Source organism: Brachypodium distachyon, chromosome 5 (genome assembly GCF_000005505.3).
Source record: "Brachypodium distachyon strain Bd21 chromosome 5, Brachypodium_distachyon_v3.0, whole genome shotgun sequence".
NCBI classification, from domain to species: Eukaryota; Viridiplantae; Streptophyta; class Magnoliopsida; order Poales; family Poaceae; genus Brachypodium; species Brachypodium distachyon.
In genome coordinates, this window is record NC_016135.3 from 11,252,380 (window position 1) to 11,265,881 (window position 13,502).

Consider the following 13,502-nt stretch of genomic DNA (forward strand, 5'->3'; position numbering starts at 1 on the left):
TGGTAGCAAATTTGATTTTCATTGTTAAATTCCTAATATATTCTCTGTTCACCCAAAAAAATAATGGATTGTACTTTTGAATGCCTTTAGTCATGTTTCTGTCCCAACCACAAAATTAATCCCAAATTCAAAAAATTAGCATATAATTGTATGATTTTTGGGGGCATTTTAGAATATTTTAAATTTATAAAATTCATTTTACATCAGAAATAGCTCAAATTTGGAATGGAAACTCAGTTTGTCCACCTTAACATACAAAAAGAAAAATTAAATAATAATAATAATAATAATAATAATAATAATAAGAAACTTAAGTACAAAATATGTTCAAATTGGGATCTCAGGTTAAAAGGTTTACTGGAGATTGACTCATAAGACCCAAAGTTGGATGAATTATGTGCTTCATTTCATATTTTCACACCCAATTTTTTGTGTAGTTATATTACTGTAATACTTGTTTCCATGCCAAGTTTCAGAATGTTTTGATCAAAATTGAAATCTATAAATTAAATTTAATAAAAGTAACCCTCAAAATCATACAAATACGTGACATTTTTTTTTGAATTTTGAATTCAGTTTTTGGGTGTGATAGAAACATGCCTAAACACGCTCAAAAGTACAATCCATTAATATTTTGGGTAAACAAAGAATTTAATAAGAATTTAATAACACAATCCCTCGGATCTATCAGTGGCGGGTATAACCGCTAAACCCGCCACTGATAGGTTACCAATTTTTTCCAAAATTCTAAGTCTTGCAGGTCAACTATCAGTGGCATGTCCCCATAAAAATCCGCCACTAATGATCGCACTATCAGTGGTGTGTTTCATCTGATACACGCCACTGATACCCCAAGCCACTGATAGTGGCGTATCAGTGGCGGTTTCTATTTCGACTGCCACTAATGGATGTCCCGAGGGACCAAGCATGGCCCAAAGTTGGTCCATCAGTGGCGTGTGCTTTGTACCTGCCACTGATAGGGGGCTATCAGTATCATGTCTAGTCTGCTCGACACTGATGGGGGTCGCATATGGCTCATTTTGTACTAGTGATGTCAAATAGAATATGTGGTGTTATGGTACGGTGTGCTTGTTGTCCCTAGGAGAGAGACTACCAAACCAAGGGAGACCAAAAGAATTACATAGATTAAGGCGTAAGTCTAAAACCACGTAACATACATCGCATGGCAGTGTGTGCTGAGCCCCGGGCTACCAAAGCGGAAGGCAAAAGCCCGACTAGTAACTAGCTTAGTAAGAAAATAAGTTGAGCCCTAACCAAGTGTCCTCGATCTTTTACTAACTCGACGTAACCAAAATCCAAACATATGAGGAACATCACGAGGGGAATAAAAACTTGTTGGTATATATGGAATTGAGGAACGTTTTAGTTTTTAACAAAAATAAAGTTTATTATTTGTTGCAGGTTGTCTTTCGTGCTAAGCCATGCATTGGCTCTGTTCTTGCTCTCTGCTGCTTTCGATGACGGTCAAAGAATTTATGAAATTTGGGTGCAACCGTATGGAGATGATACCACAGGAGTTCTTCAACCGGTTTGGGCGACCGGTTTTACAATTCATGATGGATGGTTGTGTTGTCTTTTTTCATCTTGATGTAACTTACCAGATTGATATGTTGATTAATTTTTTTAATAATATAATGGTTGTGTGTATCAATCGGGTTACCCTTCTTTAAAAAAATGTATATTTTCATTCCCTCAACTTGTTGAAAACTATACAAATAGTTTCTTAACTTTTTTCTATACTTTTAGCCCCTCAACCGTCAAAATCGGACACCAATGGTTTCTCACCGCGTCTGAAGCGGTTTTAGTGCCAAGGTGTCATGATTTTGCCCTCCAACTTGCCATGTTGGCGTTTCGTTGACCATTGAACTCGGGGCTAAAAAGAAACCTAATGCCAACGTCTACGTGGCAAGTCGGGAAGAAAAACAATGCCACGTTGGCACGAAAACCGATTTAGAACGGGATGAGAGACCATTGTTGTCCAGTTTTAACAGTTGGGGAATGAAAAGTATGCTAAAAAAAAAGTTGAGGGGTCATTTTTGACAAATTTAGGGACCAAAAATATATACTTTTCTCCAAAAATAGTGGTATTTTGTTTAATGTTCAGATTTTATGCTATCGTTAAATTCTTTTTTATCTGAATTTGAACAGCGACCACGGGGTGAGTAGTCTGTCGTATCTGTGGGTGAGGGAGAGGGAGAAAAGAGAGACGAGCGTCACTAAAGAAAAAGAAACTGCAAAAGCTGGGATGTGGGGATATATTGACTGGACTTCTCTCTCCCATTAACATTACCCCTTAACATTAATCATCTTAGTGTTCTTGTACCTCTGTTCCTCTTGCATCCGTGAGAAGAGTCACCGGCGGCCATGGCGACCGAAAAGGTCATCAAGAGCATTGTGTCTCTCCTCGGCTACGGATTCACTATCGTGCAGCTCTTTGCTTCAGGGTACGTATATCTTTCTTCTCTTACACACCGCTCCGCACGGTCGCATGCATCGCCTGCAGCAGATCTCTTGCTCACCGCTACGCACGGTCGCATGCACCGCCAGGAGCAGACGAGTTCGGCGAACTGTAGAAAAAGATGGCCTCTTAATCTCTGGCGATAGTTTTGCGATAGTTGGGCTTGGCCAAGTTGCACCGCCGGAGGCAGAGGTCCATCGGGAAACGGCTGTCGTCCCTGCTCTATCTTCTGATATATTGATTTTGGATTTTTTATCCTCGCCTCCCCTTCTTCTTCGTTCTATTTTTGTTGTTGTGCTCATGCTCGTTGTTCTTGCTGCTGGAGAAAAGGCAGGATCTTGCATCGCTACCTTGTTTGTTCTGTACATTTTTGGGGGGTTTTCGCTGGGTGTTTCTCTAAACGTGTGTGTGATGCCGGGGATGGCCGGAGTAAATGGGCCACCGAAGAATTTGCTTTCGGGTGGGCGGCAGTGACAAAGGAAAGGCTGTGGCGGCAGATCCGCGTGAAATTGTTTGTAATCCTGCTTCTAGCACATCAGCAAAGCTTACCTCTTTTATTGTTCTTTGTTTCAGAGCTATCACCTTCCGTCAGATTATCCAGCAAGGCACCGTCGGCGAGCACACCTGCTATCCCTACGGCTTGACGTATCTCAACGCCGTCGCATGGATAGCCTATGGTGTGCCCATGCACCGTTGGGTGCTCGTTACTATCAACACCATCACTGCATTCGTTGAGGCTATCTACAGCATCATTTACCTTGTTTACTCCAATGAACCAAAACGAGTTATAGCATCGGTAATGTTGCTGGTCCAGATCATATTTACTGTTGTTTTGATTAGCCTCGAATTTGTTGTCTTCGACCGTGATCACAGCTCTCAAGCAAGGGAGAAGACATATGGACTATTGGGGGCTTTCACGGCCGTTTTCATGTACGGTTCGCCTGTGTCTGATGTGGTATGTGTTTCGAATTTTTGATTGACCTTAGGATCAAACTCAACTCCCACCGGCATACACCTTCAGACAGCCTGAATAGTTGTTTCTGTTTTCTTGAAAATTGACAGTTCATACTCTTGCATTCAAACCATGCAGACATGAAAGCATAAGTATAGTTTATCATCAAAAGGCAATATTAGACAATTTGAACACTTGAACAGCAGACCTAGGAGCGCTTATGATTTAATTTCTATCGTATCAGTTATAGCAATTACCACTGAACTAATATTCCTCACAAACCTGCTAGCAGTCACAAACTTGCAACTAACCTATAATTAAGAATAATAAACTGTGGTTAGATCGATCAGGCCTGACAAAACAAGTAATCCAATTCAATAACAGTGGGTTATAATAGCAAGCTAGAACTGAAAATGTACTTTTCATCACAGCAGTTGTGTTCACAAAGGAAATACTAGCTAGATTTCTGCGCATTTATAAATCTACTGACTGCTGCGACTTGAATTTGTGTGTATACAGGTTACTGTGGTGTTAACCTAGAATGTCCAGGTCCTGAACTCTTTGTTAGCATTCTCGTTCCTGGGTGGTGCCATCATGTGGACAGTCTTTGCTGCGTTGAAACCGTCTGATGGTTACCGGCTGGTAAGTGTTTACTCTTGATATGTGGATGGGTTGGAATTAATTAAATGTACTTTTTCCCTGTTGCTCATCTATCAACATTTTTCCTACAGGTGTCTAATGTAATCGGGATAGCATGCGCAGCTGCACAGTGTATGGTTTGGGTGATCTACCGCGACCGCAACAATGCCAGGGCTTAACATCGACAAGTTCGCTGTGAGAATTAAGAAATCTGAGTGTGTTCTGAAAGAGAAGGGGCATCAGGGCATGTACTCCAGGACTTCTTAAAATTCGTGAGTAGTTCTATGTGATGGATGTAGTTTCTGATCACTTTTTTGTGTGATGGAATGTAGTTTCTGAGTTCTTCTGTGAAGGATGTATCATTTTAGAAACTATCCCATAAAAGATTTCCCAAGACCAAAACTTAAACTGATGTGTATCAATGCTGCCTGTAGGCAATACAAAACACTCAGCGGAACTTATTTCCACTTAAGCCATGCCTTGATCTACCACTCTACCAGAACATAGCGCCATTTGGCCTGGAGCAAGACTCTAGCTTCTGTGTTGATGCCTTGACTAGCAGAAGAGAATCCGCTGTTATCTATCTAACTGCGTGGATAGGGGTTATACCCACCCGATGCCATGTAAACGCGCGTTCCTCTGTCCTCAGCTTCTGTGTGCTGTGCACCACATCCTGAGCATTCTGCATGCATATATGAAGCAGCACACCTCAGCATCGTCGGTCCCTAGCCAGACAGCCTCCTGAAGCGCACTGCTTGCCTAAAAACTGGAATGTATATGTAATCATCTTCTTCAGTTTCCCTTCTTTCGGCTTTTGCCATTTTTGCTCGGCCTTCAACTTATAACTGCTCTTCCGAGCAAAGGAAGCAATCTTCTCCCTACTCCGGCCTTGATTAGTTACTCACCAACGTTGTTCACTTTATTTTCTTGCGTCCCACTGGCACCATATTCCATATATAGCATTGTTACAACACATTGTTTCTGGTACGTGTCTAGCTTCCTCTAGATCCATATATAGTGCAAAATATCATCGAGTTCGCACTCTGGCACTTAAGAAGCTGCCCTTGTAGTCCTTCCAGCTCACAATATTTGTTACACTTGCACTTCATACAACATTAATTTCACTCCTTACAAATTTGGCGCATACCTGTTACATACAAACTTGTACAGTATTAGTATTAAAATAAAATCACATGACTGGCTACCAAACTAACATACTCCATCAGGCGATCCATATATTACGATCTTTCAACTTTATTTGCTGTAAAAAAAAATCTTTCACCTTTATATTTTCGGAAAATCTATTTTCCAGCTCTCTTACGCGCGGACGCGCTCTGCGTCCTCCGACTTGCATCGTGCGCTTCTCTTCCCCACTCTTTTCTCTGTTTCTTTCTCTCCTCCTGCAGCTCTCTCCTGACGCCACTCTCTCTCTCTCTCCTCGCGTCGTCCCTCTCCAGAATCCTCTCCCTCGAGCCTCCCCCTCCATGTGCTGCCTCTTTTTGAGATCCTCCTTCCCGTCCTGCCTCCTCACCTCGCTGCTGCTCCCACACGCGCATATGGTCGAACAAGCTCTGCATGGTTGGGAGGTTCCTGGAATGGAGGAGGGAGGTGAGGCGAGACAAGGAAGGAGCATGCAGCACGTGCTTTTGCGGGAGACGTCGAGCAGGGTGCGTGCCGTGTTGGGTGGCCAGGGAGGGCGTGGCGGCGTGCGGGAATGGGAGCGCCAGGAGGCCGAAGTGGAGGAGGTGGCGTGGAAGGAGGCGGCGGCCGCCATGGCATCAGTGGGTAGGCGGGAGCTGGCTTTGAGACGCCATCGCGGGGGAAGGGGCAGGTGTGCTGTGCTGCTGCGTCGGAGTGGAGGGACGAGTCACGATCACCGGGCGAGTGTGGCCTTGGTTCGCGGCGGTGGGGATGGCCAGCGTCCATGGGGTGTTGACGCACGCGGCGGTGCGGATGGCCAGTGTCCACACAGAGTTGACGCAGGCGGCAGGGACAATGTTGGCTCGGAATTATTCCATGCACTCGAGGTGTTTGATGAAATGGTGACTCAGTTTAGTCGTTTAGCTGCAATGAGCGGCATTTTTTATCCATGACTTCTTCTCTTTATTGTCTTTATCAACGGATCGACCATGCATATCCTGTACGTCTTTGCGATGTGCTCAAGCAGGTATATCTTGTTTAATGATTCCATGAAAGTGTTTATATGCTACATCGACTTCATGTTATGAATGTATATGTATCATGTTGCACATTGCAAATTAGTTAAGCTATTGTACTCCTAAATTTGAAATTGCTACGTGAGATGGTTACTTGGTAGAGTTTGTTGAATAACTTAACTTTATTTCTTGTGATAGCTTATCGTTCATTAATTAGTTATAACTATAGTTCAGCCATTATGATAGTAGTCACTCATGTAGCATGTCCAGGTTATAGTTATCCGTATGAGTTACCCAATATCTAGGTCATGGTTATCACCATGAGCTAATTAATGTAATTACCAACTTGTACATATTATAGTTATCACCATGAGCTAATGGAGTTAACCGAAATTTGGGTTATAGTTACCATCAATGTAATCGATACAGTTACCAACTTGTCCACGTTATAGTTATCAGCTTGAGCTAATGTATTTACCCACGTTCGGATTATAGTTAACATTGATGCCACTGATGCAGTTACCAACCTGTGTAGTACACAGTTAATACAACAACACAAATCTTTATCTAATTGTTCAGCGTAGAAAATTACCCAACATATCAAATTGTAGTTACCACCATCTCACTTATGTAGTTAACGATCTTTTTATGTAAAGGTTACAACAACACCGATCTTTATCTAGTTGCTCAGGATAAAAAATTACCTGGTGGATCGACACGATGTCGACGATTACGACATCGTGTGTGGGATGGGTGTAGCTAGCTTCTTGGCTGCGGCTTATGCAGTTACCACATTAAAGCAGATATAGTTACCCGGTTGTCAAATTAGAGGAACCACCATTTCGCTCATATAGTTACCCAACACTTAGGAGTACAATTACCATCATATTACTCAAGGAGTTATCGGGTGTTTGAGTCAAAGTTACCACCTGTCATCATAAAAATGATATAGTTGCCAAACATTACAGTTACCAGTATGGTGCCTATGCAGTTACCGTGTGTCCATGATACAGCTACCACCATTTTGGTAGTGTAGTTACCCAACATTTAAGGGTACAACTACCAGTTGTTTGGGTTAAGATTACCACATGTCATCGCAAAAATGATACAGTTGCCAAACATTATATTTACCAACGTGGTACCTATACAGGTACCCAGTGTGCACGGTATAATTACCACCATGACACTATATATCGTAGTTACTCAGTGTCTAGATCTAGTTTTTGGTGCCACAACTCTTCGTATTACCAGTTGGTAACTTCTTTTTTGACCGGATAGTTGGTAACTTCTGAGGTTGAATAAGTTGTCAAGACGTACCCAAGTGACATCTAGTGTTAAATCGACATTTGTTCCTGAACAGTTCAGCTCGGTAACTGACACTTTACTGGTTGATAACTTTTGAGCTTGAAAACAAGTAGTCCACGTATACTATTAGTCGGTCATTTTTTAGCTTGGAAGAAAGTAGTAAAAAACGTGCCCAACTAGATCTAGTATCGAGTCAATCGTGAATAGCCCTATAACTCACCTATAGTTGGACGATAACTTCCGAACTCTGAAAAAGGTCGTCAAAACACACCCGGGTGAGTATAGTTTTCAAGTTGCTTGAACAGGTGTGGTAACTCACATGCTTATGGTGGGTAACTTTTGAGCTCAAATTTTGTTTATCGAAACATATCCAACTGGTTGGTAACTCCTTATAAATAGTCTGGTAACCCACATAGTACTAACTCGTAAATTTTGATCTTGGAAAAAACTAGTCAAAACATGTCCATCTAGATCTTGCATCAGAATCAACCGTGAATAGCCCGGTAACTGATCCATAGTTGGTTGGTAAGTTCCGAGCTTTGAAAAAAGTTGTCAAAACACACGCAAATGAGCATAGTTTTCAAGTCGATAACTAATCGTGAACATATGTGGTAACTCACAAGCTTATGGTGGGTAACTTCTGAGCTCGAAATTTTTGTCGAAACATATCCAACTGGTGGGTAACTCCTTATGTATAGTCCAATAACCCAGATAGTACTGACCGGTAATTTTGAGCTTGGAAAAAACTAGTTAAAAGTTAGATCTAGTATCGAAACCAATCGGCAATATCCCGATAACTCACATATAGTTGGTTGGTAACTTCCCAACTTTGAAAAAGGTCGCCAAAACACAATCAAGTGAGTATATTTTTCAAGTGATAACTTATCGTGAACAGATGTGGTAACTCGCATGCTTGTGGTGGGTAACTTTTGACCTTGAAAAAAAATTGTCGAAACAGATCCAACTGGGATCTTGTTTTGTAGCCCTTGTCACTACGAACTCAACGGTGAAAACGGAATTTAGATTCGACATGTAGTTTGAGCTGTACAACTTTCTAAAATTTTCAAATTAGCATGTAATTCACACCGCCAGTCCTTTATCTCTCCTTATCTCACGCACACTTAATTTGCATGCAAGCAGCAGTTGTGGGACTTTGGGTCCGATATATAGCAGCTGAGAGAAAAATGCATTGCTAATCGCTCGCGAGAAAAGCATAGAGTAGGTGGTTAGAACAGGCAAACCGAGACGGGCTCGCCTCGCGCGCTGCCGCGCGCTCGGTCTCGCGGAAGCATGATCGGGAATATGGCGGGAAGCGTACGTTCGGTATGGTAACCACCATACGGCTGCCACATAGTCTCCTCCATTCTACAGCATATTTTGCAAAGATGAGTTATAAACGGATAAAAAGCAACTAGCTAGCTCGTGTGATGTAAACTCTAATCAAAGTATGAGAATTTCTACAAATCTAGCGCATTCAAGCAAACTTGTGCCACTAATTACCCCCTCTTATATTTTTTTTCCCAAATAACATGAATTTTAAACAGACTGCCCCGCTCTTCAGGCTAAGCTGGCGTGTCACGCTGTGCATCGATGCTGTTCCCGAAGTACTCCGACGGCAGCGGCGGGTTGACCTGGACGCGTTTTTTTTTCTTTCAAAAAGGAGGTTGAAACCCCCCGCCTCTGCATCAAAATGATGCGCGCATCCACTTTTTATTGATTTATTTAATAACCATGGCAAAATGAATAGAGCGGTGAACAATTCAAAGCCACCCAACTATACCTACTAGCCTGATGAAGGGTATAGCCATTATCGGGGTTATATGCTCTGACCGACCAACACAACCCAACATCTAAATGCAGATGCCATGAAGGCACAACCGGCCGTATGCGCATGTTCCAAAATCAGCCGCCACTGTCTTCGATAAATCCAAAGCCACCAAACTATACCTACTCCGCAGTATATATGCGCATCTTCCACCGACCCATCTTTAGGACAGAGAGCGACGCATTTAACTTGCCAAGCTAGGCAACGACGACGCAAACCAGAGCCAGAACAGCATGCACCCAGCCACCCACCAAGATCCCTCGTCCACAAATCTAGCGTTCTCCAAACGGCACCCCCAAGCGGGAGAGCTACGCCGCAAACACCGCCGTCGTCGAGTCCGAGGATTTTGGGGTTTCACCAGGAAACCTAGAGCGGGGGTGGTGTGGTAGTACGAGGACGTCACCGCCGTCGTGGTCAGGGCAAGCCGACCAGCAAGAGTTTCCTTGGTTACCGAACCCGCACCACCGGCTCCACGAATTCTCTAGAGCCGACGAAGCACCGACCGTCAGAAAACCAGTGGCACTCGGACCAAGCCAGACTCCTCGCCGACACGGCTAGAGCAGTCCGCCGCTGCCAAGACGTATCCAAGCACGGCCGCTGCTGCCACCAGGAACCGTAGCCCGGCAAGGAACCGTCGCATCACGCCGCCACCTAAGCCGCCGCACGCACAAGGACCAAGGGCCGACGGCACGAGCCGGTGGCGGCATTGGGGGAGGAAGGATCCGAGGGCGGTTTCCTGATTTTTTGGATCGAGGATCTGGCTCTCGGCTATTATCTCAAGTGAGACGGCCAGCCGCGGTTGTTGATGGTCGTGCGGCGGGTCGTCGTGCTCTGTTGTTGCTCCTCCGGCCACAAGTTCCGGGCGCGGGTGAAGCAGCGCCACACTAGAGCAGAGCTTGGAACCGTGTCAGTGCGTCCGCGCTGCGTGTCCCCCGCGGCCAGGAGCTCTCGATGAGCCCGCTCCTCGAGCGACGCCAGCGTGTCCACCGAGAAGTGTAGTGTAGCATCCGTGACGGCAACGGCGACGGTGACCGGTCGATGTGCAGCTCTGACAAGTCAACGCATGGCGGCAAGATGGGCGCCGCTGACGAAAGCTCCAGGAATGGCTTGCACCAGGACATGGCTGGAGGCGGGAAGGAGGCTTCTCCGCGCAAGGCATGCCCGGGTGTTGAGGAAGTCCCAGAAGATGGCACCGTCAACGAGCGCGTGGGTGCAGGCAAACCCGAGGAAGACGCTGTCACGAGTTCACCGTGGATGAAGCCAACGGCCCGCTGACTCACTCCTTTCCTTAAAAAATGTCACGTTAGTTTCCGTTAAGAAAATCCTTTTGACCATAAATTATTATACCAAGACGTGGTTTATATGACATGAAATTAGTATCGCTAGATTCGTTATCAAAAGTACTTCACGATACTTGTGGTTTCATGTCATATAAGCAACAATTTAACATAGTAACTTGTGATCAAAACTTTGTCTTAATGAAAGCTAACATGCCAATTTTTAAGGAACATAGTGAGTATGAAACTACTACTGCCCCGATGATGGATCCATGGCTCTATTTTGTTTCATCTCTTTCTCTACTATTTATGAATGCAGCAACATTTTTTTCTTTTTAAAAGTCATCTCACAAAATATACAGACTATTGTCACCTCACCAATAGTCATCATTAAGAGCACTCCAATGAAAGCACCCAAATTTTGCCTCCGGTGTTCGGGCAAGTGGACACGTGTCCGCCTTCTGTCACCCAACAACATCTCCCAATCCTTTCTCCTCTCCTTTCCCCATCTCTTCTTGTGGGACCGGGGCTGACAAAAAGAGAACAAGGAACAATGTGCGGACACCCCAAACCTCTCCCAAATTTTAGGATGATTTGGGGGAACTAGCCAGACGAAGAGTACAAAATGTCCGTTTACGGATGTGGTTGGGGGCTGATTTGGAGGACAAAGAGTGTGTTCGGTTGGGAGCCAACATTAGCTAACCCAAAAAGTTGGCAACCAAATTTTTTGGTCCTTGTTTAGTTTGTTGTCAAAATTTTGGTTGCCAACATGAACTAACTCATCTTTCTCATACATTCTTGCCAAATAATTGGCAAAGTGAGGGTTGAAAAATCTTTGACCAAAAAATTAGTAAGTCAATTCTTGCCATCATTTGATGGGGCAAAAAGGGGCACAAACCAAACAGCCCAAAATGTTCATATCCCCCAAACGAACATTTGTGATAGCTTTGGGGAATGTGAAACAAAACCTAACAACTAACATTAGGCTACTATCGATCCCAAAACAGAAACATTAGGCTACTATTTGTATAACTGTGTGCGTTTAACAATTAATTACTCCCTATGTTCCTAATTAATTGACGACAGAAATTTCATAAAAACCCTTGCTATTTTCCGAAATCGACCTGTAGTCCCCGTACCACCATAACTTTTGCAAAAAAAACCTGTAGTTTTTCGATATCAATGCGCAGTTCACGTTCAGTTGAAGATGTGTACCACAGGTTGATTTCGTAAATTAATACTCCCTCCGATCAGTATTAATTGTCTCAAATTTGCCCAAATACGGATGTATTTGTGTGTTAAAATCATAAAGATACACGTAATATTTCGACAAGTAATTCCGGCCAGATGAAATAGAGATTTTTTTTTTCAAAATGGCTGGCGCTGATTAACTAGGAACGGAGGGAGGAGCAGAAGTGACCGTTGATCCAATCCGCCGTTTCTCCCGCACGAAGCGAAATCCTTCTGTCCCCTGAATCAATCCCGCTGCCCAACTGCGTCGCACCCCGACGCTGCCCGCTGCCCTCCCCCCCCCCTCTGCCCAGCCGTACCGCTGCCCTCCCGCTGCCCGCGCGGAAGAAGGAATATCGCCCTCGATTCCGCACGCCCTGCACGAGAAAAAAAGAGAGGAACAAAACCACAATCGCCGCCGCGCCGCACCTGCCCCCAGGGGCGGAGCTGGGCCTGGTGCTACCGGGCTGTAGCACCGGTCCAGCAAATGTCCACAAAGGAGCGGAAATAAAAAAAAAAGCCCAAACCAGTATAAGCTAGGCATTAGCACCACTCGGCCCAATGCAGCACCACCCGGCCCACTGCAACACAACCCAGCCCACTACCTGCTGGAACGCCAAGCCCAAGCCGCAACAGGCACTCGATCGATTTCCTCTCGATCGTGCGACTCTGGCGGGCACAGAGAGGTCTTCTGCGGTTCTGCCGCTTCGTCTCCACGAGTCTCTAGGCGTCTCCTCGGCTCCTCCGAAAAATAATCCCACGACCAGTCGATCACGAACCATGTTTCGCAAGCACGAGTCTCCAAGGTACATGAAGGCAGCGCGCGATCTCCACCCGCCTCCGGCCTCGCCTCTCAGTTGATCTCGCCCCAATTCCCCATTGAGGTGTGTAAATTTCTTGTCTATTTCTTTCTGGTTGCTTGATGTTAACTCTAATTACTTGTGTCAAATTGTTACTTGATTTCAGTTTGGTAGATATGGAGAGATATTTTCCAATAGATGTCTTCACCAAAAGTTCAGTGACACACAAAAAAGCACGCAGAACTTGATATGGATGATATTGTTGCTGATTCGGGGCTTCGAAAACCAATTGATGAGTTTGATCCTGATATCAGAGATGAAGCTAAGAGAGCATATTTGTCTATTGGTCCATGTCAACCACGTGGCCATAATTTTGAGAAGAAATGGCAAGGGGATCGATGGAGGATTTTTGTAAAAACATGATTTGATAGATTTGATTGGCTAGAGTACAGTGTGAAAAATCAGGCAGCTTATGCTATGTTACATTGAACAAGGCATGTTTGCAAAAATTGAAGATGACAAGATTATGTGGCGTTTCTAAGGTTACAATGATCGCAGATGCCAATTACCCAGAGCCATCCATAGGATTTAGCGAGTTAGTGGTATGTTTTGTATTTAAGAGTTTTTTTTTACCTTAATTCTCATTTCCCATGCCGATATATGATATATATGTGTTTTGATGTATATGCAGCTCGAATTCTCAAGTGAATTAGATGACTTTTGGTGCCAAATTGTCAATACTTCACGGAGACATCTCAATATGGCATGGTATTTAACTAGATAAGCTGCAATTTTTTGTGCCTTTATTGCATACTATAATATTTTTCGCACACGTCCTA

The 13,502-nt window shown here is 44.2% G+C and overlaps 1 protein-coding gene across 1 annotated transcript; it reads left to right on the forward strand.

Moving 5' to 3' along the window:
* Positions 1-2,290: 2,290 nt before the first annotated feature.
* Positions 2,291-4,445, forward strand: LOC104585561 (bidirectional sugar transporter SWEET16-like). The gene is made up of 4 exons (XM_024456319.1): positions 2,291-2,465; positions 3,053-3,434; positions 3,951-4,073; positions 4,163-4,445. Exons 1-3 carry the CDS (start codon positions 2,386-2,388, stop codon positions 3,969-3,971), a joined length of 483 nt encoding a protein of 160 aa, XP_024312087.1. The 5' UTR covers positions 2,291-2,385; the 3' UTR covers positions 3,972-4,073; positions 4,163-4,445.
* Positions 4,446-13,502: the final 9,057 nt, after the last annotated feature.

Coding starts and splice junctions, on each gene's coding strand:
- LOC104585561 (XM_024456319.1), top strand. CDS start 2,386: ATGGCGACCGAAAAGGTCATCAAGAGCATTGTGTCTCTCCTCGGCTAC. Junction 2,466..3,052: donor GTGCAGCTCTTTGCTTCAGG/GTACGTATATCT, acceptor TCTTTGTTTCAG/AGCTATCACCTTCCGTCAGA. Junction 3,435..3,950: donor GTTCGCCTGTGTCTGATGTG/GTATGTGTTTCG, acceptor GTGTGTATACAG/GTTACTGTGGTGTTAACCTA.